The sequence below is a fragment of the Asterias amurensis genome, chromosome 9 (assembly GCF_032118995.1).
Source record: "Asterias amurensis chromosome 9, ASM3211899v1".
NCBI lineage: Eukaryota > Metazoa > Echinodermata > Asteroidea > Forcipulatida > Asteriidae > Asterias > Asterias amurensis.
The window spans coordinates 13,878,032-13,903,193 of NC_092656.1; the positions used below are offsets into that span (position 1 = coordinate 13,878,032).

General features: G+C 37.6%; 1 protein-coding gene across 1 annotated transcript in view; it reads right to left on the bottom strand.

Annotated features, from left to right (window-relative positions):
* LOC139941702 (gonadotropin-releasing hormone receptor-like) overlaps window positions 1-25,162 on the bottom strand; it is a 50,863-nt gene that overhangs the window by 25,697 nt on the left and 4 nt on the right. Inside the window, exons 1-2 of the mRNA XM_071938310.1 lie at window positions 24,792-25,162; window positions 4,884-5,582 (exon numbers count right to left, since the gene is read on the bottom strand). The exon at window positions 24,792-25,162 is cut by the window's right edge and continues 4 nt beyond it. Coding sequence (XP_071794411.1) covers window positions 4,884-5,402 — 519 coding nt within the window. The 5' untranslated portion in view covers window positions 5,403-5,582; window positions 24,792-25,162. The remainder of the gene's footprint in view (window positions 1-4,883; window positions 5,583-24,791) is intronic.

Sequence of the window (25,162 nt, forward strand, 5' to 3'; positions counted from 1 at the left end):
ACATAACAGGGTGGTTACTCGTTACCAAGTAAGGTTTTTTGATAACAAATATTTTGAGTAATTACCAATAGTGTCCACTGCCTTTAAATAATAATATGTATTGTTTCAGCAAAAATAAGGTATTTTACCGCCAGATGTTTATATTTTTTAATGTGACAACACCCATGGTGTAAGTTTTAACATCCAAGCTTTTGATATGAACTGGGGATGACACCTTTCTCCCATGTAAAAGACAAGTATTTGTCTAGCCTAATAATGTTGTTACATCATGATTGACTGAGAAATGGACCGTTCTAAAACCGTTCTAAAAGACGAGAGTCAACATAATGTTGCAGCTGGTCTGGCGATGATTGACCACTACGTCTACTCTATTTGCAACGTTAAAGGAACACGTTGCCTTGGATCGGTCGAGTTGGTCTTTGAAAGGCGCCCTGTAACCGTTTGTTATAAAAATTAATATGGTTAGAAAGTTGTTGTAAAAGTAGAATACAATGATCTACACAAATATGCCTCGAAATTGCGTGGTTTTCGTTTTACCTCGTCAACAAACACGGTCGGCCATTTATGGGAGTCAAAACTTTGACTCCCATGGCCGACCGTGTTAGTTCGCGTCGTAAAATGAAAACCGTGCAATTTTGAGTGATACTTGTGTGGATCATTATATTCTACTTTTAAAACATCTTTCTAACCGTATGCATTTCATAACAAACGGTTTCAAACGCTTTTCATAGACCAACTCGTCCGATCCAAGGCAACGTGTTCCTTTAACACTATCATCTGAACGGTACCACACAGGTCTAGGTTAAAGCAACTATGATCGATTCATTCTGGTTGACTCCTACTGGAAAACCAGCCAAAATGGAAGAGGGGAAGCTTTTTTTAGAAACACACAAACATTCGATTGGACATTCTTAACGTGTTTGTTGTGACATGATTTGTTGTAATTTTACACACTGGTTCAAGGTCACGGCTTGGTTTAAACTTAGCAGGGTTTGAGAAAAGGTTGAGCTTTACAGGCAGAGTCAGAAGCACCCAAACACTGTGATGGGGCTTAGGTGGGCAACATCATTTAAATGTACCTGACAAATGCAAGGCTCCGTTCCAGATGATTAAATTGATACAATACACGTATCTGCACACTTTCGAAGGGTTAATGTATAGCCTAAATGGTTTTTAATAATAAGGGGGACCTTTTTACATAAAACATGCAGCACCTTTGCTTTGTCCGACACATCAATTAATAATACACCATAGGTTCATAGGCTAGACATGTTCGGACAGCATTCAATCTGAATCACCAATATGACGTCATTAAAGATATCCACGTTCACCGATAAACCTGTAGTTAAAAAAGTACTGCATGTTTTACTTAATTTTAAAAACAAAATGGAAAGTGTCATGATAACAAGGTTCACTCCACACTACATCAGAAATGTTATGATGTAATCTGAGTTCACATTTAAAAGATGAATCAAATGCATGGTCCCAAATAAAAGTGAGATAGAATCTTAAAATTGAACGAGTGGAAATTTGCCGCAAGAAGGAGATGTGTGTTAATGTAATAAAACGTTTTATCACAATTTCTACAGGTGCAAGTTTCTAGGGTGCGGAAGCATGTCACAGGTCCAACAGTTCATTCTCTTTTTGTTAATGCTTAATTTCAGATGGAATACTAATGGAACACAAATGTGAAGACCCATTTTTTTTTCTCAAAATGGTGTCATTAGATGTTTTGTACGTTGACGCATTTCGCACTGGGAGGGTTTAAAATGCAATGGTAATTTGCACCATTTTATCGCAAGGGTAGATACTTGAAGAAAACAAAATTCCCCAGTCACATGAGAACCCTTTCTATTGTAAAATGAGTACATCACAGTATTATTTTCACAAAAAATGAATCAGTAATTTCTCTGTCTGCAAAGCGAAGATATAAAATTCCCAAGGAAATGGCCAAGTGTCTGAAGGAAAAGGGGACCGACATTATTTTGTACAAACATTGGAAGGGTGCGTTAGCATCAAGAGTGAACCCGCAGCACTGATTAAAGTCATTGGACACTTTCGGTAAAGAAATAAAAAAACATCACAGATTTACAAATAACTTACAGGGTTTACAAAAGGTAATGGTGAAAGTCTTGTCTTAAAATAATGAACGTTAAAACAATATCAATTCTCGATATCCAGAATTACGGATTTATTTTAAACACATGTTATGACACGGCGAAACGTGCGGACACAAGGGTGGGTTTTCCCGTTATTTTCTCCCGACTCCGTTGACCGACTGAGCCTAAATTTTCACAGGTCTGTTATTTTATATATTAGTTGTGATACACGAGGTTTGGGCCTAGGATAATACTGTTTACCGAAAGTGTCCAATGGCCTTAAGTAATACACATTATATATGATCACGTTTTGGGTATAATGTCCCAGAAGCCTTGATATAGTCGACAGTAGCTGATAGTGACAGTAATGGTGATTGGTGAATGTGGTTAAATTGGGATATTGCTAAGACTCGAGTCTCTATGGTTGCTTTTATGCATAGAAAGCCATGTGAAATAATTGTGTAATGTAATTTTTTATTTGATTGGATTTGACTCGTTAAATGAACGTTACAGAATTGGTGAGAACAAAAATCGTGAAGATCACAGATTTACATCAAACTTACACGCCGGTCAAAATGATGATGATAATAGAAAACATCCCTTGAATTATTTTTGTCTGAAATGCCATAAATTGATAATAAATAAATAAAACTTTAAAACTGAAACTTCTACAAGTACATTCACAGTGAAAATAGATTCATGTCTTGGCCAAAAACTGATATTACAAACGGTATCAAAACCCTTCAATTCAGTTTCGGTCGCAACACACACAATGGCAGTGTTGACCTGGGTCCTGACAAACTTAATAGGCGTAGTTTGATTGAGATTTTACCGATCCATATGACGAATCTAGACTATGCGCCCTCCCGTTCTTATTCAAGTACTATATAGTAGGGACCTCCCATTTCAACACGAACGAAGTGTTTGACTTCATTTAAGATTGATCGTTGGCTGGCTGGCAGGTGGGCGCCATCTTTCGTCATCCCATTACACTTGATATTGAAGCGGTACAATTACAACCAATATTCGCTCACCCATGTAGACTCGTTTTTCTTTTTTGTTTTAACGCAGTAATATCATCAAACACAAATCAAAGTAGAACTTGCATCGAATAGAATGTACGCTTTTTAAAAATGAAACAAAAACAATCTTTTTTTGCACTCAAAATTATTACTTTTCAGTGGTTACGTTTTGAAAGTTGAAATAGGAATTGTGTATTTATATGCATAGAGGTTGTCCACCAATCCGCTGGATATGGATCCAAATAGACCATACAGTGTTATACGGTAACCGATTTAGACTTGTGGACAAGTCGTTAAATGTCTGTCGCGATAGCGTTCCGACTCTATTCCGAATCTCCCCGCGATTCTCGCGGTATTCTCGCGAGACTGCTGGCCCGCGAGACTACTGCTCTCACGACTACGGGTCCCAATTAATGTGGAGCAGAAGTCGCCAAACAGCAGTTCGCGCGAGAGCAGTGATCTCGCGAGAGCACCGCCACAACTCGACTATCTCACCGCGGCAGAATATTAACGACTTGTCCACAAGTCTATATTTGATTCGGCAGCAGGCTTTTTGACTGGAGAGTTCAGCGGTATCTTTGTTATCTTGAGACATCGGGATACTCTGACTGAGAAGGGATTTACACCAAATGAATAACAAACTATCTGCAATTAATCAATTATACTCATGGCTTCAGAACTAATTAAAAAATTTACTCTGAATAGGTATTGGATTAGGCTTAAAAAGTAACTAAGGTGCTTTTTTCTGTCCAAACATGTACCATTTATATTGTCTGTGCTTCTACGTTAAAGGAACGTTACAGAAAACAAAATCACGAAGATCACGATTTACATCAAATTTACACGGTCTTATGATGATGATGATGATGATAGTTGAAAACATCTAAAATATTTCTGCCTGACATGTCATATTTGACGAGAAATAAATAATTTAAGTTTGCGTTTGGAGTTTAAATGTAAATATATAATCGGTTGTCACTATTTTTTCGTGACCCAGATGGCCGATCGATCTCAAACTTTTGCAGGTTTGTCAGTTTATGTATATGGCGGATTACATAAAGTGCCTACACTGCCAGTTACTGTATTGTTAGCAAAACCAATGCTGTATGTTCCTTTAAAGGCAGTGGACACTATTGGTAATTGTCAAAGACTAGCCTTCTGGTGTATCTCAACATATACATAAAATTAACAAACCTGTGAAAGTTTGAGCTCAATCGGTCATCGAACTTGCGAGATATGGATGAAAGAAAAAACACCCTTGTCACACGAAGGTGTGTGCGTTTAGATGGTTGATTTCGAGACCTCAAGTTCTAAATCTGAGGTCTCGAAATCAAATTCTTGGAAAATTACTTCTTACCCGGAAACTATGGCACTTCAGAGGGAGCCGTTTCTCACAATGTTTTATACTATCAACCTCTCCCTATTACTTGTCACCAAGAAAGGTTTTATGCTAACAATTATTTTGAGTAATTACCAATAGTGTCCACTGCCTTTAAATAAGTGTAAACATTTGCATTATTTATGTTTTTTGAGAGAAAATTTTCAAACATGACGTCAATGGATGTCACCAATAAATCAAACTGTACAACCCATTAGACATTTCTCGTTGGTGAAAAGGTCATGAACGTCGCTTTGATTTAATATTTATTGACATTTAGGATTGACTAAATCCGTATGATTGAAATGTGACGCAATCAAATGGATTTTTTTGGAATGGAGCCTTAGCTTTATTTCATTTAGCAACAATTTCAAAAATACCTACCTGTGGAATACTGAAGAGAAAGGCAACCATGTACGAGGTTATAATCATCATCTTAATATGGAACGGTCGCTGACGGTGCCCCAACGGGCGAAGTACTGCCAGGCACCGGTCCAACCCAACATCCACAGTGATGAAAGATGAAGCGAATAAGCCAAAGTTAGAGAAGAACTTAGCGATTTTACACAGAGCTTCCCCACCTAGCCATGCTTCGGTGGAGTACCATATCATATGGACCAACATGTGGCAATACGTCACGATGAGGTCACTGACTGCCAGGTTTAGGATCAGCGTAGTCACTGTGGATTTCCGGCGACCACGGATCTTGCAGGTGACGGCAATGGCAATGCAGTTTCCAACGGTGGAAAATACTATCATGAGAGCCAAGACGCCCACCTTGAACGCCGTGAATGGCGTGAATTCGGGCAGGGCGATAGTAGTGTTCTCATCGCATTCGGTAGCTGAAGATAGTAAGTCACACAGCGAGAATTCACTCTCATCTGATGTGTATTGAACACTCATCTTGGATTTCGTCCAAAAAGCTTTGACCACTTTTTAAAAGCTCAAACAAGTTTTAGATTTGTCAGCAAGAATGTCAAAAACCTTTGCTCAGAATCCCGTTAATCGGATCCCAACTAATCTGATGTCATGGTTTGAGACGTATTACCTTGAAGCTGGCGCCGTGACGCACATTGACAGCATCTGTGGAAATATAACGGTATTGACAATGTTGATAAAACACACTAGAAGAAAACTCATTATAGGAATACATAGAACTTAAAGATGAAACCCCCAAAGTGGTTAACAAGGACGGGAATACCAATCATGGAATACCTACTGTCATCTTCAGTTAACATGGTATACTTGAATGCTTTGTATTTATCGTCAGCATCTTAAAAACTCATTGTACGTTTTGTCTGTCTTGTCCTTGTTTCGTGGCTCGCTGTTTGTTTTCTTTGTCTGTATGAAGACTGTTTTCTACAAGCCTCGGCTTATCTAAAGACATTGGGCACTGTTGGTAATTGTCAAAGACTATTCTTCTCAATTGGTGTATCTCAACATATGCATAAAATAACAAACCTTTGAACCTTTGAGCCCATCAATTGGTCGTCGAACTTGCAAGCTAATAATGAAAGAACAAACACCCTTCCCAATCGGAGTTTTTGGCTTTCCGATGCTTCGTATTTCGAAACCTCAAAATCTAAATATGAGGTCTCGAAATCAAACTCGTGGAAATTTACTTATTTCTCGAAAGCTACGTTTCTTCAGAGGGAGCCGTTTTTCACAACGTTTAACATTATTAACAGCTCCCCAATACTCGTTACCAAGGAAGGTTTTATGCTAATAATTATTTTGAGTGTTTACCTACAGGCATACTTAGTGTCCACTGCCTTTCAGCCTCTAACGTCCGGAAAATATTTGAGAAATTTATTTTCATGAGAGTTTTATTTATGGAAAAGCAGTACTATCTAGCCGCTCTTGACTGCATGGTAATGACGGGTCACACAGTACAGTCAAGACCGGTTCAACACACTGTTATTTATATTAATAAATACCATTTTTTTAACGAGAGAACCCGTTAAATTGCTGTGAATTTGCGACTTTTTCTTCTGTCGTATTTTCCGGAATTTCGCATTTATGTTGGTACCCTGTCTCTTCAATAAGTGATATTATAACCCTCAAACAGCCAATAACGGATGTTCTCAAATATATAGATACTACAGTTTTCTAATAGCTGGAGTCCCTAGGAAACATTAAAAAAATAAAACGAGTCTCTTACCTCACGTTAAAACATGGTAAAAATGTTTTTTTTTTCTACAGAACACTTCTCGCAAAATATCTGAAAAACGCGGGGTCAAACAAACCTGCGCGACAAAGGAATTGTGACGTCAGTGGCGGCTATTTGGTGTGGAAAATAGCGCCCTCAGTTTACCAAAGCTGGAGAACTGTGTTCACACCCAATTAGGGGAATATCTTCACTGGCGTCAAGAGGTCATTATAATAGATAAGCCGTTTTTGACTCTCGGTTGAAAAAGCCGCGCGGGCGGGTGCATTTTTGACTCGAGTTATTCGTTACTAAATGCAAAGTTTTAGAGTAAAATGGTTATTAACCGGTATCTACTATGTCTATTTGGCCATAAAAAGGTAATAGTTGAAATATTGAGATCATCCTTCATTGGCTCTTTAAGATATTTTGAAACCGCACATTAAGATGATCCAACTTTTACGTGATTATAAGAGTGTATGGAGAGTGAACGAGAAAGGACCGTCTCCAGTCGTATAGTATTTGACTTCGGAAAACCCAGGGTAGTTCTGCATGATAAACACAATATTATAGGTAGAATGGTGGGTATGGAGTAACTCAGTGAAGTTCGGAAGTATTGCAAAGCTTCCTATTTAAGATTGTAAAGCCTCCTATTAGGATTATGAACTGTATCTTTTGAAGGATTCTGAGCCAGGTAATGTCAGCAATAAGGGGAGAAGTTGGTGTGTGCTTAGGTGCCAGTCTAACAGCCTTCTAATTGAAGAAATTGTAAGCGACCAAACTTCTTCTTTTGGTTGCTATTGAATAAAAAATTGCAGTAGTCTAATCGAGATGTTATCAAGGCCCTTATAAACTGCTGCATGACACTTAGGCCTATCTTTGCCATATAGCGTTTAATTCTGCTTAATTTCAAGACGTGCTAATTCACAGGCTTATACACATGACATGCATCCATTCATATGATAAAACATCACACCAATATTTCTTACAAATGATGTTCGGCGTGTTGTCATCAGTGACAAGTATCTTTGTCAATGATGACCTGCATATAAATATCAGTTTTATTTTTGAAGTGATGGAATTTTTCGTAATTTCACGTAAAAACCCTTTCTGCCTAATCTGTAAAGGCGCAACTCAATGAAGAATCAGAACAGATGCTGTCAGCTTGATGGATTTTTGTTGGAGAGAGTTTACATCTTCGGAAATGTCACCATCCTTTATGGAGTGTTAGCGGCAGCTGCTGTACTCTTTCAAACACTTTTTATGACAGCTAGGAAGACATTGTTAGCAGGATGAATTGCTCTATCCATAACGATGTCTCTAAAAATCACAGGTTAATACACCCCAGGTGACCAATCGTCGACCAATCAGAGTGCATGAACTCTCCGAGGTATTTATTAAGGTGTAAATTGAATGAAATTGCACTCTTTCAACTTTCCCATGATGTTCTACTAGAAGCGAGATTTGCGCAGTCCAGTCCGCTAATGGGCTTTCTTCGTTGTATCGGGAATTCTTTGTCCATAATTACTCAAAAATAATTGCTAGCATAAAAACTTACTTGGTAACGAGCAATAGACAGGTGTTGATAGTATTAATAATGGTGAGTAACGGTTCCCTCTGAAGTAATGAAATATTAAAAGACTTCAGGCCTGAAAGCACACACATTGTGTGCAACAAGGTTTTTTTTTTTTTTTTTTTTTTTTTTTAAACCTTTATCCTCTTGCAACTTCGATGAGTCAAAATGTCCACAGATTTGCTAATTGTAGGCCTATGCATAAGATGGCCAGACGCGCGTATGCTTTGAAAGGCTAACTTGATGAATAGTATTTTTAAAGGGAAGGTACACGTTTGGTAATTACTCAAATTAAATATTAACTTAAAAACTGACTTGGTAACGAACATTTTGAGAGCTGTAGATAGTATAAAACTTTGTGAGAAACTGCTCCCTCTGAAGCAAGAATGTGGTAGTTTCTTACTAAAATAATAAAAGACTTCGAGCCATAAGTCTTTTATTCCTACCTAAAAGCACACAAATTCGTCTATAACAAGGGTGTTTTTTTCTTTCATCATTTTCTCGCAACTTCGATGACCAATTGAGCTCAAACTTTCACAAGCTTGTTATTTTATGCTTATGTTGGGATACACCAAGCGAGAAGACTGACCTTAGACAATTACCAAACGTGTTCAGTGCATTTCCCATAGCCTCTTACTTTTTTTTATTTAATAGAATTCTGTCACTGCTGTTTGAAGTATGGATTAAAGACACTTGACACTATTGGTAATATTGTCAAAGACCAGTCTTCTCACCTGGTGTATCTCAACATAATGCATAAAATAACAAACCTGTGAAAATTTGAGCTCAATTGGTCGTCGAAAAAACACCCTTGTCACACGAAGTTGTGTGCTTTCAGATGCTTGATTGCGAGACCTCAAAATCTAATTCTGAGGTTTCGAAATCAATTCGTTGAAAATAACGTCTGTCTCAAAAACTACCTTACTTCAGAGGGAGCAGTATCTCACAATGTTTTATACTATCAACCTCTCCCAATTACTCGTTATCCCATGTAAGGTTTTATGATAATAACTGCTTTGAGTAATTACCAATAGTGTCCACTGCCTTTAAGATATATCTCTTCAATAAATAATCATTTCTTACAACTGTCGCCATTTGACTGCCGAATTATATATAATTTATAACGATTATACACTGGTATAATGATAAGAGTGATCAATCAGCCCGAGTAGTCACAATTAACTGAAATCGTTACGTTGCGCCTCGTTCAGATTTGAATTAAGGCCTAGTTCATTGACAGGCACTGGACAGTATTGAACGTAACTCAACAATATTTGCTAGCATAGAAACTTACTTGGTAACAAGCAATGGAGAGATGTTGATAGTAAAACATTGTGAGAAACAGCTCACTCAGAAAGAAGTAATTTTTCACTAAAATAATATTTGAAAAAGATGATGAGATCTCAGAATTTGACTTTGAGGTCTCGAAACCTAGCATCTGAAGCATAGAACTTCGTGTGACAAGGTTTTTTTTTCCCGTCCACTATTGTCTCGCAACTTCGACGACCAAATTGAGTTCAAGTTTTCACAGATTTGTTCACAGGTTTTGTGCATTGAGGTACATCAAGTGAGAAGACTGATCTTTGTCAACTACCAAAAGTGTCCAGTACCTTTAAATGGGGCCGGCAGAAATGTTGTTGAATGACCCATATTAAAGCTCAAAATCTTGAGAGAGAACAAATTGAAATACAAACATACTGTACTCTTTTTGTGGTCAACCTGACTCCAAACGGTTCATATCGCCCAAGACACTCTGCCTTAGACGACGTCATTTCTAATTCAGAACTTTTTGTAAATGGTTCATCATTGTGGGCCTCATAACAATTTGGGTAAAGTGCAACGTGTTACAGCTCAGTTGTGGGAAACTTCGGAATGATTGTTATTTCATCGGTTCCATATTACAGCGATACATAAAAAAAGACTGGTCCCTTACTTAACTCTAACCATAGGAAGGTACATTTCATATGCAGGTTTGATTAAAGACAATGGACACTATTGGTAATTGTCAAGGACTAGTCTTAACAGTTGGTGTATCTCAACATATGCATAAAATAACAAACCTGTGAAAATTTGAGCTCAATCGGTCGTCGAAGTTGCGAGATAATAATGAAAGAAAAAACACCCTTGTCACACGAAGTTGTGTGCTTTCTGATGCTTGATTTCGAGATCTCAAATTCTAAACCCGAGGTTTCGAAATCAAATTCGTGGAAAATTACTTCTTTCTCGAGAACTACGACACTTCAGAGGGAGCTGTTTCTCACAATGTTTTAAACTAACAACCTCTCCCCATTACTCGTAATCAAGAAAGGTTTTATGATAATAATTATTTTGAGTAATTACCAATAGACGAATGTTTTATATATTTTTTATTATTAAGGTTGAGGGGGGGGGGGGCATTAATACAATCTAAATATTAATAACATATATATTTTGCCCTTCGACTGGCATATAAGTAGAATGATCTATTGGTGATTATTATGTGTTGGTGAGGTGTGTTATTGACCTCCAAACCATGCGGAACTCGCTGCTGAAGACTAGAACGTCATTATTGGTCAGTGATATTCCAGAATAATGATTTATTTGGAGGGGAAAAATCGGAATTGACAAAAGCAAAACAAGATCCATGTTGTTCTCTTCTGAACAATTCAAAGTCAATCAAACAAGGGGGGGGGGGGCACAATGGGCACGTACCCATATCATATTGCTTTCCCCATTTGAATTATGGATTTCGTGGATTGGAGTTCCTGAGTGTTAATGTGATTATTTGTTTCAAATTGTTATGTATACCAGATTATCTTAGCAACAAAAAAGGCGTTGAATCGGGGCTTTAAAAAAAGGCAAAGTAAAGATGACCAGAAGTGCCCCTATAGAACAAGAGTAATGATAACCCCTATAGCGACCCCTTTACCCTGCCTCCGGCGCTGTCTGAGAAGAATGTAAGAACAAGTGTCTTTTCTTCAGTTGAGCGGCTTAGAGAAAGACAACTTTGGATTCATAGAAGCACATGATTCATACAAATACGCGGCCAATAACACGGGGCAAACATCTACGTCAACAATACCCAAGGACTTGATTTAATCAAGACAGATTCCTGCCTTCAAAATGAGCAACATATTCCTGTAAGACGACTCTGAAAGTGGGTGCATTACGATAGATTAAAGGGTATTATTCGTAAGGGTTTTCTAATCCCTGCCGGAGTTCTTTTAAGTGGCCCACTTTTACTTTCATTAGGTTTGTGCCCTCGTTTGAAGTACATTCACCACGCTGGATGAGATCCCTTGCGAGTGGTGGCTTTAGCCCCCGCCAGTAACACGGCAAAGGAGACGGCGGCACATTAGCTTCATTTTTTGGCTCGGTATTGACACCTCTCCCGAGCGATTTAAAGTCGACAAACATCACTCGGAAGTCAGCAAATTTGTCGAGATGAACGGGTGCATCGTTGGCTTCATTGATGGATATTACTATGTTATGCACAAGCACAACATGAAAGGTGTCACTAAGCATTAACAGAGACTCGAGATGACGATTTCCTCGAAAGAAAATAAAATAATTTGGAAGCACATATTAAACTTATAATACACTTCACAAATGATCTGTTATTTTACAGAGATTTATTTGGGCATTAAGTCTATCTTTAAGTGCTATTATTATTTCGTTGATGGGTGTATAGAATGGCAGAGGAGAGCAAAACGATGAGTCAAAACTCATCGTGTACGCACACGAACTAATGTATTGTATGTGGGGGCGTTTATAGGTACTCGTCATTTTTTTTGCATAAAACATTAAAGTCACCTGGAATGTTTCTTTGAACATTATAGTATATGCAGCAAACACTTTGAGCCGTCGTGCTTCGAGAATCCGAAATACACCACAAATTTTGACATGAAGAGAAAAGTTCCTTTTCTAAAACATGACGCCATCCCAGCTATTTGTCCAGCTAGTGGGGAAGTCAAAGGGTACCTGAAAGACGTGACGAACCTAAAAGAGTATTTGCCTTACGTGAACAAAATTGGGTATTGTTTCAACCTTTAGCGCATGTTTTTAGCTTGCGCCAAGCGTCACTATCTTGTGTTGGCACTGCATGCGATTCACCGTGCTGGGTTATCCGAGTGGACCGTCCGCACAGCAGCCATACAGTGCGTGCTGTCTGCTCCGTGACCGGGGTCGGGCCTATATTTAAATTTGTAAATAAAATGCAAACACATGTTTTAGAGCCTTAGTTCATTGTTTATTTATATTCCACTCATCACAACACATATTTAAGTGACAAAAGCTTTATTTTGACAAAATACCACTTCCAGGTGACTTTAAAAACTCGGAGCCGATCATACCGTAGTAAGTGTTGTGACTGTCGCTGCATATCCTAGGGTCAGAACCATGGTTCTACTGATGTCATGGCCACCTTGTGTTTTTACTTTGACTCACATGATTTTACATCGTAGTGAACTGTACGCCTACATGTATGTTTAAAATGATGTTATATAAATGACCTTTTTATTTATTATAGTAAGAAGTCTGAAGTGTCCTGTAATACTTGAAACTGCATTATGGTTATTCAAAATGGCCGCCAAGAGACACTGCTAGTGGAATACGTCAAGAAAATCAATTTTAAACATTTGTTCTTCACAGAGCTATGGAAAACATGTTAAGAACTATCTTTAAGTGATATATGTTAAATTGCATCGGGGATAAATAATTCTTATTTTGGTTTTACACATGTACACCGATGTGTTTCAGCTCTGTGCCATGCCAACTTGACATGACACTGCTCTGGAATTGCAAAGGTCGTGTGTTCGAATCCCACCTGAGCAATAAGCCTGTGATTGTTTTTTTCACAGAGCTCTGGACAGTACTGTGTATACAGTGCTAATACGGACATCGCTGGAGGGGTAAAAAAACAAATTAAAGATGTTTTCAGTAGAACTAAAGAATTTCCAAACACTGAATTGACTGATAAGCTTGTCTAGTCCATTCAATAGGGAACCGGGTGTTTTGACAGAGTGAGTACGTTCTCGCTTCGCTTTCGAGTATGTGTACAAAACTAATGGGGACTCTTTTACTAGTCAAACAATTGGAGAACAAAGAGAGGTGCTTGATTTACATAGTCGACAATGTAGCAGTGACATGTTTAATTTAGTACTCAATATATACACAATCAAACCGGGGACCAGCGGGCAATATTCCAGTCTAACAAATTCAGTTTGATGCCCCGCCCCTTTCAGATTCACACGAATGCCAGGGGAGGGTACTGCAGGGGCTGCCAGTAGATCGACTGGATATATCGAGATTCACGGATTTATTTTAAACACATGTCATGACACGGCGAAACGTGCGGAAACAAGGGTGGGTTTTCCCGTTATTTTCTCCCATTTCCGATGACCGATTGAGCCTCAATTTTCACATGTTTGTTATTTTGTATACACGAAGTGTGGGGCTTTGGACAATACTGTTTATATTACCGAAAGTGTCCAATGGCTGTAATACAAAGTACAATGCCTCCTCATTTTCTCCCCATGACCAGCAAATAATAGACAATTAAACTTGTTAATATTCATCAAGGTTATTATAAAGGTATGATAATGATCGTAAAAAATCACTTCATATAACAAATTGAGATTAATTTAGCTTTGGTATGTTAAGTTATTTCAGTATTTAGTGAAATTCAATTTAAGCTGAAATTAAGTCATGCTCTAACCCACAAAGTAAGTGGCAATTAAACAAACTATTCCTCAATTGTAAAAGGTACTATGATCGTACAAAAACACCACTTCAGTAAAATTGAGAACTTTTAGGGCGTTAGGTGAGTCCAATGTAGAGTTAAATTTACGCTTATAAGTTACACACTGAGATAATTAAACACATAAGTATTTATGAATATGGTAACAGGTATTATGATCGTAAAATAAAAATACTGCGGAAAAAAGAACTGTATGGGATGTTGGTTCATATATAATTCAAGTGTTCACAGCAGTTCAATTAGTAACTAAAAATTTACAAAATGCATTGATATTAATTGATATTTGTAACTTGAGGGGTTTTGTTCTATGCTATGTTTTGAAGTAATGTTTAGAAAAAAAATACAACCACAGTGTGGTGTTAGTTTTCACGAGTGCATTAAGATAAAAACACGCAACCTGATAGAGAAATTACACTGATATAGACTCCATTGGATCAGTTTCACTGTTTAATCAGACCAATTAGTTGAACGAGAGATTATCTTCAGCCGACGCCTTCTCGGGAACCTCTGATGGTCGTCTTCTTGTTGTGTTGCATCCTTCTTCAGCTGATCTACGAATGTTAGTCTCCTCCTGCTTGGCTCCTGTTTCCATCAATGGGTTCCAAAAGCACTAAGGGCTCACAGCTAGCTCTGGATGGCGGATACAGTGGCAAGCAAGTCTCATCCTTCGTTCCTTGATCTTGACACATACTCTTGGTAGGGCGCGTAGAGCTGGGAGTTGGGCATATGGTCTTCCCAGTGCACATCAAGGGCCACCCGTAGCATTCTTATATAGACGCCGTCTACAGCTGTTTCTTGAAACCGACGCCTTCTCGTGATACTCTGATGGTTGTCTTCCACGCATCCCGGTCCAGCATTAATGTTTCTTGTTGTGTTGCATCCTTCTTCAGCTGATTTACGAATGTTAGTCTCCTCCTGCTTGGCTCCTGTTTCCATCAATGGGTTCCAAAAGCACTAAGGGCTCACAGCTAGCTCTGGATGGCGGACACAGTTGCCCACCAGCCACATCTTCCGTTCCCTCATCTTCGTTGACAGATACTCTTGGTAGGGCATCGTCGAGCTGGAAGTTGGGCATATTATGATCTTCCCAGAATCACAGTGCCATCCGTATAGCTTACTTGTATAAGACGCTGTCCAGTGCTCTTTCTTAATCGGCTGTCAGAGTCCAATTCTGGGCTCCGTACACAGTACTCATTCAAACTGATATTTATTTCCATACTTCATGAAAACAGAGTACAAACAATGTTTTTAAGGAATAACCAATAAACAAAGCTATTTAATGAGGGTGAGAAAAATAAATACATAGAGTATGAAGGCATCATCTGGAAGCAGAGGCTTATGTAGGGATGCCTGGGGACAGACAATAAACGGAGACAAGAACGAACGGACTGACAACAAGAACAAAGACAGACATGATGAAGACTACAATGATGAGAACACTAATTGCACAATAATAATAACAATAATAATAATAATAATAATAATAATAATACCAATAATAACAATAAGATTAAGAAATCGAGAAATAATAAAAAAGCGTTTGCTGACGACTTAAGCAACAGTAAAATGAGAGTGAGAAGGCAAACTATGTCAAATAGTGGGAGAGGAGAGCTCTTTTATAGGCGCGTTTAAATCGACCCACAGATGATTGTGATCTAATCGACTGGCTTAAACCATTCCAAAGACGCGGCCCAAAGAAACGAAGTGTTTTTAAGTGGAATGATGAGCGGGTGAATGGCACATAAAGGTCTGATTTGTTATGTGATCTGGTAGAATACCCATGAGTGTCACGGACAGAGGTAAAGAATGAACGAAAGGAGGTGGGTAAAAGGTTGTGGGTGAATTTGTACATGAAGATACCCGTATGAAGTTTATTAATGTCTGCAAGTGCTAGTGAGTGTAACTGTGCGAAAAGAGGTGCGGTGTGCTCTCGGGGATGCGATAAGGTGCATATCCTGATGACCCTTTTTTGAGTGGTTATTAGTGAATGGAGTTTGTTTTTAGAAACTTGTGCCCAGATGATATTACAATAGTTAAGATATGGCAGAATTAGGGTATTATAAAGTAATGCCAAAGATTTGGGAGGAAGAAAAGCACGAAGTCTAGACATAACACCAGTGTTACGGGAAAAGGTTTTAGTAATGGAAGAGATGTATTCAGACCAGGAGAGTTGATCATCAATAATGACACCTAGAAAATTGGTGGAGTGAACTTGAAGCATAGGATTATTGTCGATACGAAGAATAGGAATATCTTCTGAGAGATGAGAGGATTTACTGAAGAGCATGAACTTAGTTTTGTGTTCATTGAGGGAAAGTTGGTTGGCTTTTAGCCAGGAAGAGACTTTAAGAAGTTCGATTTAGCCGGACTGGAGTCAGAGAAAGCAACAGTTGTGTCATCTGCAAAGAGCGTAAAAGAGCAGAAAGAGTAGTGGGCCAGGAATAGAACCCTGTGGAACGCCATGATGAATTTCTTGCCAAGGAGAGTTGTGATTTTTAAAAGAAGTGAACTGTTGTCTATTGTCAAGATACGAAGAAAGCCATTTGAGAGCAACACCTCTTATGCCGTAGAAATTTAGTTTGTCAAGGAGAATGGAGTGATCAATGGTGTCAAATGCTTTTGAAAGATCAACAAAGACACCGACAGTGCTCAATTTATTATTTAGAGCAGTGGACACTTTATCAACAAATTGAATAAGCGCCATGTCTGTAGAGTGTTTAGCTCGAAACCCGTACTGAGAGTCAGAAAGAAGATTGAAGCGAGAAATAAAAGTATTGAGTCTGTTGTAGAAAAGTCTCTCAAGAATTTTAGAAAAGCAAGGAAGAATGGAGATAGGTCTGTAATTGCTGATGTTATGTTTATCACCATTCTTGAAGACGGGAATGACTTTAGCAACCTTTAGATTAGAAGGAAAGGAACCAGTAGTAAAAGTAAGGTTGAATATGTAAGCAAGAGGGCGAGATATAAAAGAAATGACAGATTTAATCACAGAAGAATTTATGCCATCGAATCCGCAGCTGGAGCTGCTTTTTAAATCATTGCTGATTTTAATGACTTCAAGAAAGTTAGTAGGAGTCAGAAAAAAAGAAAAGCTATTCGGGTTATGAAGAAAATCTGTATAGTGTGAATTAGTACTAGGGATGTTATTAGCCAATGAAGCACCAATGTTAGAGAAATGTGTGTTAAACGAGTTAGCGATTTCAGGAGGGTCTCGAAGAGTTTCTTCGCCGTTGGTGAATTCACAAGGGAAAAGCAAAAGCAAAGTACTACAGACTCAGCTGTATAGTAACGAACAGATGTCATCGTTGAGACTAGCTCTCCACACTCGCCTCATACCATGGAGGGCCTTCCATGTCAAGGCTCTCCTCACTCTTATCTCACTCTCATTTGATCATATGATGACGCAAATGTCTCTCTCATATTGTGTGTTGTTATCGATTATTTTCCTGCTTGGATATATATTTACTCGGATTTTCGGCGATTTTTCAAAAACGCACCCATGAATTTTTCATTGGTTAGTTTTATTGTACATATTATTTTTGTTAAGAATTCAAACAAACGATAGGTTAAAAAAAAACGAGTATTTTTGTATATCGTGTAATACAAAAACCCAGTATTGCAAAAGCAAAGGCAAAGTATATTCACTCTTAGTTTTGTAGTCCTTCGGTTGTTCTTGGTTACCTTTTCATGTTTGTTGTGTTCTCATTTAGCCTTCGAGAAAGACTCTGCTAGGGTCGAAACGTCAGGTCATTTACTGTTTTGCATGTGCATACCATTGTGACCCTCTCACAATCTCGGAGTCTAGGATAGCGGCCACGGCAGTTTTTTCTCTTTTAGTAACCTTTCATTTTTGTGAGAGACGAAGGCATATGTGCGGTGAGGTCTATCAAGCGGTGTAAAGGAAATCGTTAGCTTTAAATACAGGTTGGTTTCAATTCAAGATCGTGACATGCGATATTCACACAGTATTCGCGCTCTCAGATTATCTTTGGACTTTTCAGGAATAAAATACAAATAAAACTTAACCGATGCTTCTAATCGGAAATGTTAAAACTAAAAAGTGCTTATAAATAGCTACTTCTCCAATAAATCTAAAGAAGGGCAATTCAAAATAAAAAATAATGAACTTGTCTATAGAAAACTAAATCGGGATTTTAATCTCAAAAAGAATAAATATAGCGCCGATTGTGATTGAAGATAAAGCATCAGCTTACGATACTGCACTTTAAATGATGATCTTTGAGGAGTAACAGGTGAAAATGAAGATAAGACTATTTTCGTGAAAGAGACGAAGACGAGGGGTCTTCGTTGAAACTTATTATATGAGGCTGACGGAAGCGCGCTTCTCTTGAATAATTGAAAAATGTATACAGGTTAGTTATAGAAGTTACATAAATGTTTTTATAGTTGGTAGCTCGAATGAGATACCGGCGAAAATCTTGAGCGGTTTACGTCCAAACAGAACGGATAAACCGGCATACACAGTCTGAGTCAGACAAGCTTTTCATGCAGAAAGCTTTCTCAATTATTTTTTAAATCCCGCTCTCTAAAACCAATGGGAGTGCTTCTTTAATTAACCATTATCAACAACTGCAACGCTTCTTGCCCCGCAAGTAAGTTTGTATGGTCATTCATCTCTGGAGTGATACCTAATGTATACCCTCCCTTTAAACAACTCTTTTATAACTGAACTTGTTTAGGCACCGCAATATGATGAGGTTTTTTGTGGAAACTTAATTCAGCCGTCCAACTAACAATGCCGTTCCTTTTTAGGCACCACTGCACTAAACATTTGATATAGGCATGAGTAGAGTTTGTATTGTATTGATCAAACCATAGACACATTTTTGTTTAGTCACAACTCATTGCAAGCAAACATAAATTGTGACTTTGGTTAATTCATTTGAGCTCAAACATCCAACCATTATATTGAATTTTGAAACGTGCAAGATTCTTCAAAAACCTCACCCTAACGAGATTGGGACTTATTACGCGGCAGTCCAATGGCACTGGAAACGTGTGTGATTTCTCAGGGGAATAAAGCACGCCAATTAAGGGATTGAAACATACATTAAACCGTGTTCTTTATTTATTTGCCAACTAGCACCCTGGTCCTTGAGGCGCAGTGTTCAACTGTGGCAAGATGGGAAACGCACAGACTTAGTGAGACCTACGTAGTGTTTCAATCTGGAGCATCGAAACATTAACCTCGTTTGTATATGTGGTGGATATAACGCAACGATGCTTTCATGTTTGAGTCAAGTACTTTGCGGATTTTTGTTAAAGGGAAAAGCAAATTAAGTTCAACCATATACATTCCTCAAAATATATCATTGTAGAGGTTTCTTTTGTTCTTACTTCGTCCCTGAAAGACTCACAGATGTCTTTGTGGAGCACCACAGTCTTTCGAGTTTACCATATCTTTTGATTCTTTTTCTGTCGTCCTTGGTCTCCGTAATAAAGGCACAGGAAATGAGGGCAATTTGTTCAGTTCAGTTCATATCAGCATTTACATTAGACGCCTCTTTCTTAAGGTTACGACCACAAGGGAACAACAATGATTGATGTATACAATCATATACCTTCCTGTGTTTCTTACGTGTAATTATACTACAGTTTTATATAAAGATTTAAGTGATGACGTCAGAACATAGTCTGGTTACAGCAAGAAGTCACACTAATGGTACGGCCAGACTATAAACGCCCGAGGTATGGAAGAGGATTCTGAACCATTTGTAGTCTACTGGGGATTCCCTCTGAGAATTTGTCTCTATTATTTTGTGGGATTTTGACATAATATTACGGCGCTGGTACCGAAAACACACAAACGTAATAGTATTTATAGCCTATATACGCATTGGTGTAATCCATTCTAATTTATTAGACGGATGTTTTTAGGATCAGGATAGTAGACAGGGGGGCTGATGGTGGGTGGGTGGGTGTCGGGGCGTTAACTCCAGCACGGCTAAGCAAAGGCTTTGAATTACAAAACGTCGATGATTTATTGTTTGCTACTATATGAAACAAAATGAATATAAAAACGTCAATGGATCATACAGCTGCGAAGCGTTTAACAAGATCCGATATTGACAGAAGACCGATGTGTCCATAAAAAGAGGTGATTGCTCCGGAGAATGCCAGCCGGGTTGTTTTTTAAGGTTAGCTTCAGAAGAAGAAAACAAGTTGTGAAACAAATATTAGCCACCCACTAGCATTATTTTGAGGGGAAAACCCAAAAAGAAAAACGAACAGAAATTGTTCAATCTATACCGAAAAAAAAAAAAATCATCTGCACGACTTCCATGTATAAACAGTTTCAGCCAAAGGCTATCAACGAATATTGAGTACGTTTTGGAACATATAAGAGGTGTAAAATAAAATGTAATGAAACATCAATAATGCTGCAAGCTAGAGTATTGATGGGGTTAAATCAGTGGAAGATCAGACGCTTCCGACAATGGTAATACATTGCTGTGATTGTACCAACACGCCTGATTAGAATCGCACAGTGAAACATAACTTTCTGCTTCTGTAGACAAATCTTATTGAGTTGTACTGACTGAAGATGAGCTTCTTATACCCATTTTATCTAAATATTTAAGACATCTTAATGGGGAAGATTAATGTGTTTGCCTCACTTGTTTTTGTTTTCTCCTGTGAGCGGAAACCTGTTTTTATCGAAAGGCCATTCAAACGTGTAAGCTCTCGAGATTGTAAGAAAACAAATCACATGTGTTTTTGTTATTAGTTTTCATTCATGTTGTTGGTATAACAACAATAATAATATTTAGGCGCCTATTGCATTGAAAAAAAAAATACGCTATTTGTTTAATCTCATTCTTGTCACAAAGTGTTTATGCTAATTATTGTGAAATCAATCTACACACATCATTTACACAAACATATTGACTGCAACAAATTATGTTTGTTTAGCTAATGAAACAAAACACACACAGACAAAAACATCACACGTGCCGCGGTGCACTACCATCCTTTCCTTTTCAATCACACAGGGAAACACCGCGAGAACGGTTCTGCTACGCATTTATAGCACTGATTTTTAGTCCATTGTAATTGAGGAAAAAGCAATCGAAGGTGTACCAAGGGATTTGTAAATTACACAATGAATAACTCCTTCATTTCCCCTGTGTCTATTTTAAACCCATTGACATTTCCTAATTATAAAGTGTCACTTGAATCCCACTCAATCCCAGTTGATTTGATTATTCCTTTCCTTTTTCTGATGAATCAAAGACCGAAATTAGTATCTGCTGTACCTTTTTTTATATTTATTTATTTATTTAATATAAAGGCGTTTTTCAAAACGATGCATGTGAAAACATCCATCGAAACAAAGGGTGGCAATAAATTAAACAGTACTGGTCATGTTAATCACATGAACATGCATCAAATCAATGTGTTAAACTAAGTGTTAAAACCCCTAACACTCTAAGTAAGAAAGAGACTGACGTGCTGGCGCTCATACCAACTGAGCTATGTAGCCCTAATGCTGGCGGTTTCTTGACTTCATTAAAATATTTATTTAGGGATGCCAGTCAGAAGCAATAAATTGTATCCTGGACTGGAGAGACCACAAATATATATATAGGGTTATATAAATCAATTAATAAAGTAGTAGCGCGTTAACCCAGAGGTCGCAGGTTCAGGTCCAGCTCTCATAAATATTTCATGCGTTCAGTTAAAACTTATTGAAAATATACCTAGTCAGTTTTCCTTGTGGTGTATTTTTTTGATATCAATAATATTATAATCGTAGATTCGACATACACATTAAAACTAGTTCAGGACACTGGACACTATTGGTAATTTAAAAAAAATATTTGCAAAAAACTTATTTGGCAATGAGCAATGGTCCACAAGTTTGTTGAGAAAGATGCTTTTTCTTAGTCAAATAATAACACACTTCAGGCCAGAAGCCTTTAATATGCATCTAAAAGCACCAATTGAGCCAATGTTTAAAGGCTTGTTATTTTATGCATATTATATTTGGATACACCAAATAAAAACTGGTCTTTGACAATTACCAAAAGAATCCAGTGCCTATAAGCCTTCGAAAGGACAGGTCCAGGCAACAGGAGGACAAAAGTAAAATTCCGATGGCCGAATGCTGTTTTTTGCTCGTCCTATTTATAAGGCAGCACGCGACAGTAAACATTAATTTCAGACATTTGTCATTGTAGACAGCGTATGTATACCCATGGTATACCTGACACAGTTCAGCTTCAACCGTTGATTAATCAATTCTCACCTAGTATATAATCTATCAGAAAAGGTTCTGAAACGTTCACAAGAATACCCTACAGACACACATTGTTATCAACAGTGTTTGACGGAAACAGTTGACAATCAAACTATCCTCGCTGGTCCCTTCTTTAAAGGTATCGTCATATTTCCGTTATGTTTTTTTTTTATCCGAAAGCCTACTTGTTATAAAGATGATTTTTTATAACATCAAACATATATTTCTAGTTTCATGTTTTGATAAGCAGTTTTTTTGTTTTATTATTTCCTCTGTTATTTTTTAACTTCAGTTTTGTTTATATAATTCATTTAAAATAATGTTGCTTTTTAAATTTAAATTAATTTTATTTTTGATTAAAAATTTCTTAATGAAAAAACATTGACTTTGTTTGAAGTTTTTCTCAATAACTATCTGCGTTCGGCTAAAACGTTCACAGGTGACAACAAACTCCGTTTGAAATTCACACATTCTAACTGATCTAAAGAAACCGTACATGGTAGCTGAACTGTTCATAGGTGACAACAACATCAAAACAGAGTCTACGTAACTGTTCCAAATCCGTTTGAAAATCACGCAAGCATCTCCAGTGCTTTAAACTCTTGTTCGGCATCTAGTTCTACGAGATGCCGTAGAGTCATGTTCATATTTATTATTCCCTCAAAGGAAGACATATTTTAGTGCGTGGCCATAAAACAGTGTACAAATTGATCAAATCGAAATTGATGATGGTCGTTATATATGGCTTCATGCTAATTGAACAGAGGTTTTCCCCGAGTGAAGTTGCAGTTTAATTTACTCTCATCCGGGAACATTGATTCAAATGTTTCATTTTAATCAACGTATCTAATGGAACGCTTTGAGCAATTATTTGTAGGGCCGACAAAAAGAAACCTGCATGTTTTAGAAAGATACGTTCTACACGTGCATTTTTATTATTATCGCTACGTCATGCCTTCTATAATAGAAATAAAAGCATCATGAGTTATACACAGAACGAAAGTTTCATTAACCAACTGAATTAAAAAAAACTACACATCTTTATTATGAATGTTTATTTAAATAGGCCTACATTGGAAACCTTTGGTAATTGTCAAAGACCAGTCTTCTCACTTCGTGTATCTCAACCTTAGCGCTAAATAACAAACCTGCGAAAACTTGAACTCAATCGGTCGTCAAAGTTGCGAGATAATAATGAAAGAAAAACACCCTTGTCATACGAAGTTGTGTGCTCTTCGATGCTTGATTTCGGGACCTCAAAATCTATTACCGAGGTCTCGAAATCAAATTCAAATTTTAAGCCCTGAAGTTCTCATCACATTGATACCAATATCTTGTTGCGTGTAATTATCGTTACGACCGTGGGCACCTGATGCAGAAAACAAACCTCTGTAAAATTCCATTAAATTTGGAAAATGTCTATTGCAACAAAAGAGCCCTATAGGTGTTGTCCCTAAGGAAGACATATGTATGTAGTATTATATTCGATGTTCATATTCAATTTGTTAATTCCTTTTATTTTCTGATGATATCATATATCTAGGTTATCAAACAATGATATTATACGTCAGGGCATGAAAGATGATAAACCATGCCCTTGGCAAACCTATCTTCAAGCCCCTCCCTGAAACTTTAAGAGGTAAGCCCGGAAAGGGAGAGCGGTTATACATGCCGATCGACGGTCCTCCTATTTCTATCTTAGGGTGTGATATTTTACTTTTAATTTCTAACTCTTCTGTAAAAAAAATTGTATTTTTATAGTTGTACACTTTCAGCAGAAGCAAGTTTAGCTTTTAAAACTATGGCTTCTGTTGACTTTACAGCAAACTCAATCTTGTACAAAGTCATGACAATTTCATGGTTCTGATTTAATTAGTGGAAAGGAGAGCAATAATTTGGAAGAAAAAAAACTGAAAGTAGGGTGTTAAATTGATACCATTGTGTTTTCTCTTTTAGATACCCCAAAAAGAACTAAAATGTACACCAAAACGAGATCAATTGGTATCAGTTAACACCCTGTTTCTCTGTTTGGTATCTTGACAGGACAAGTGTAAATTTTAACATCAAAATGTTTGTAGTGTAGCTTAAAGTTGTATAGTAACATTAAACGTGTAAGCCTATTGCAGCTGTAGTGCCTGACATTATCCACAGTTTCTCGTCACTCAAACTTTAACAGACTAAAATCAGGATTTTCAAGGAAAAAAGGTAGCATAAAATGACGAAAAGTGATATGTTTATTTTAACTAATACGAAAACAAGCACTTTAGCATCTACACGGAAAACCATCAGTATTGTGCGTACTTGTTTCAACACATGTTATGGACTCTTACTTGACGTTTAGGTTACCATTTAAACGCACATTTGAATCCATATCAGTGCGCTTTTGGTTTTGATGTTTGTTTTCGAGTGCTGCACTGTTTGTATCTTTATCGATAGAAACTGCAAACCAAAACGCAAAGAACTCTGAGAGAGAGCAACATATTTACACACAAATACTGTGGATGTGTTTAAGACCTAATTGCAAAGAGCCAAACAAATAGATCAATACACAAAAAGTATGGCAAAACTATACTTACATATTGCGCCAAAAAAGAGCCAAAAACTGTCGTCGAACTTTCCTCTCTACATTTGTCTTGTAGATTTACAGTGCAGAATGCAACGAAATCTAGACAAGTTAGTGGTATCCACGTGAGCTTTATGTCCACGATCCGTCTGTAAACCTGTTAGGTACAAACGTTCTGCTACATCGGTCAAACATCCAGAATTGAAAACGAGTGCTTCGACAAAACTCTCTTCACAGGATCGACTATTCTCAAGAGTTCGACAAAAGCTTTTATATATTTTGAGTCGAGTGTTGAAATGTACGCAATCAATCCGCAAGCAGGTACTCAACATACACTCGTTCTGCTGCCACAAGAACAGGACACAGTTTGACCACACTTCAAAC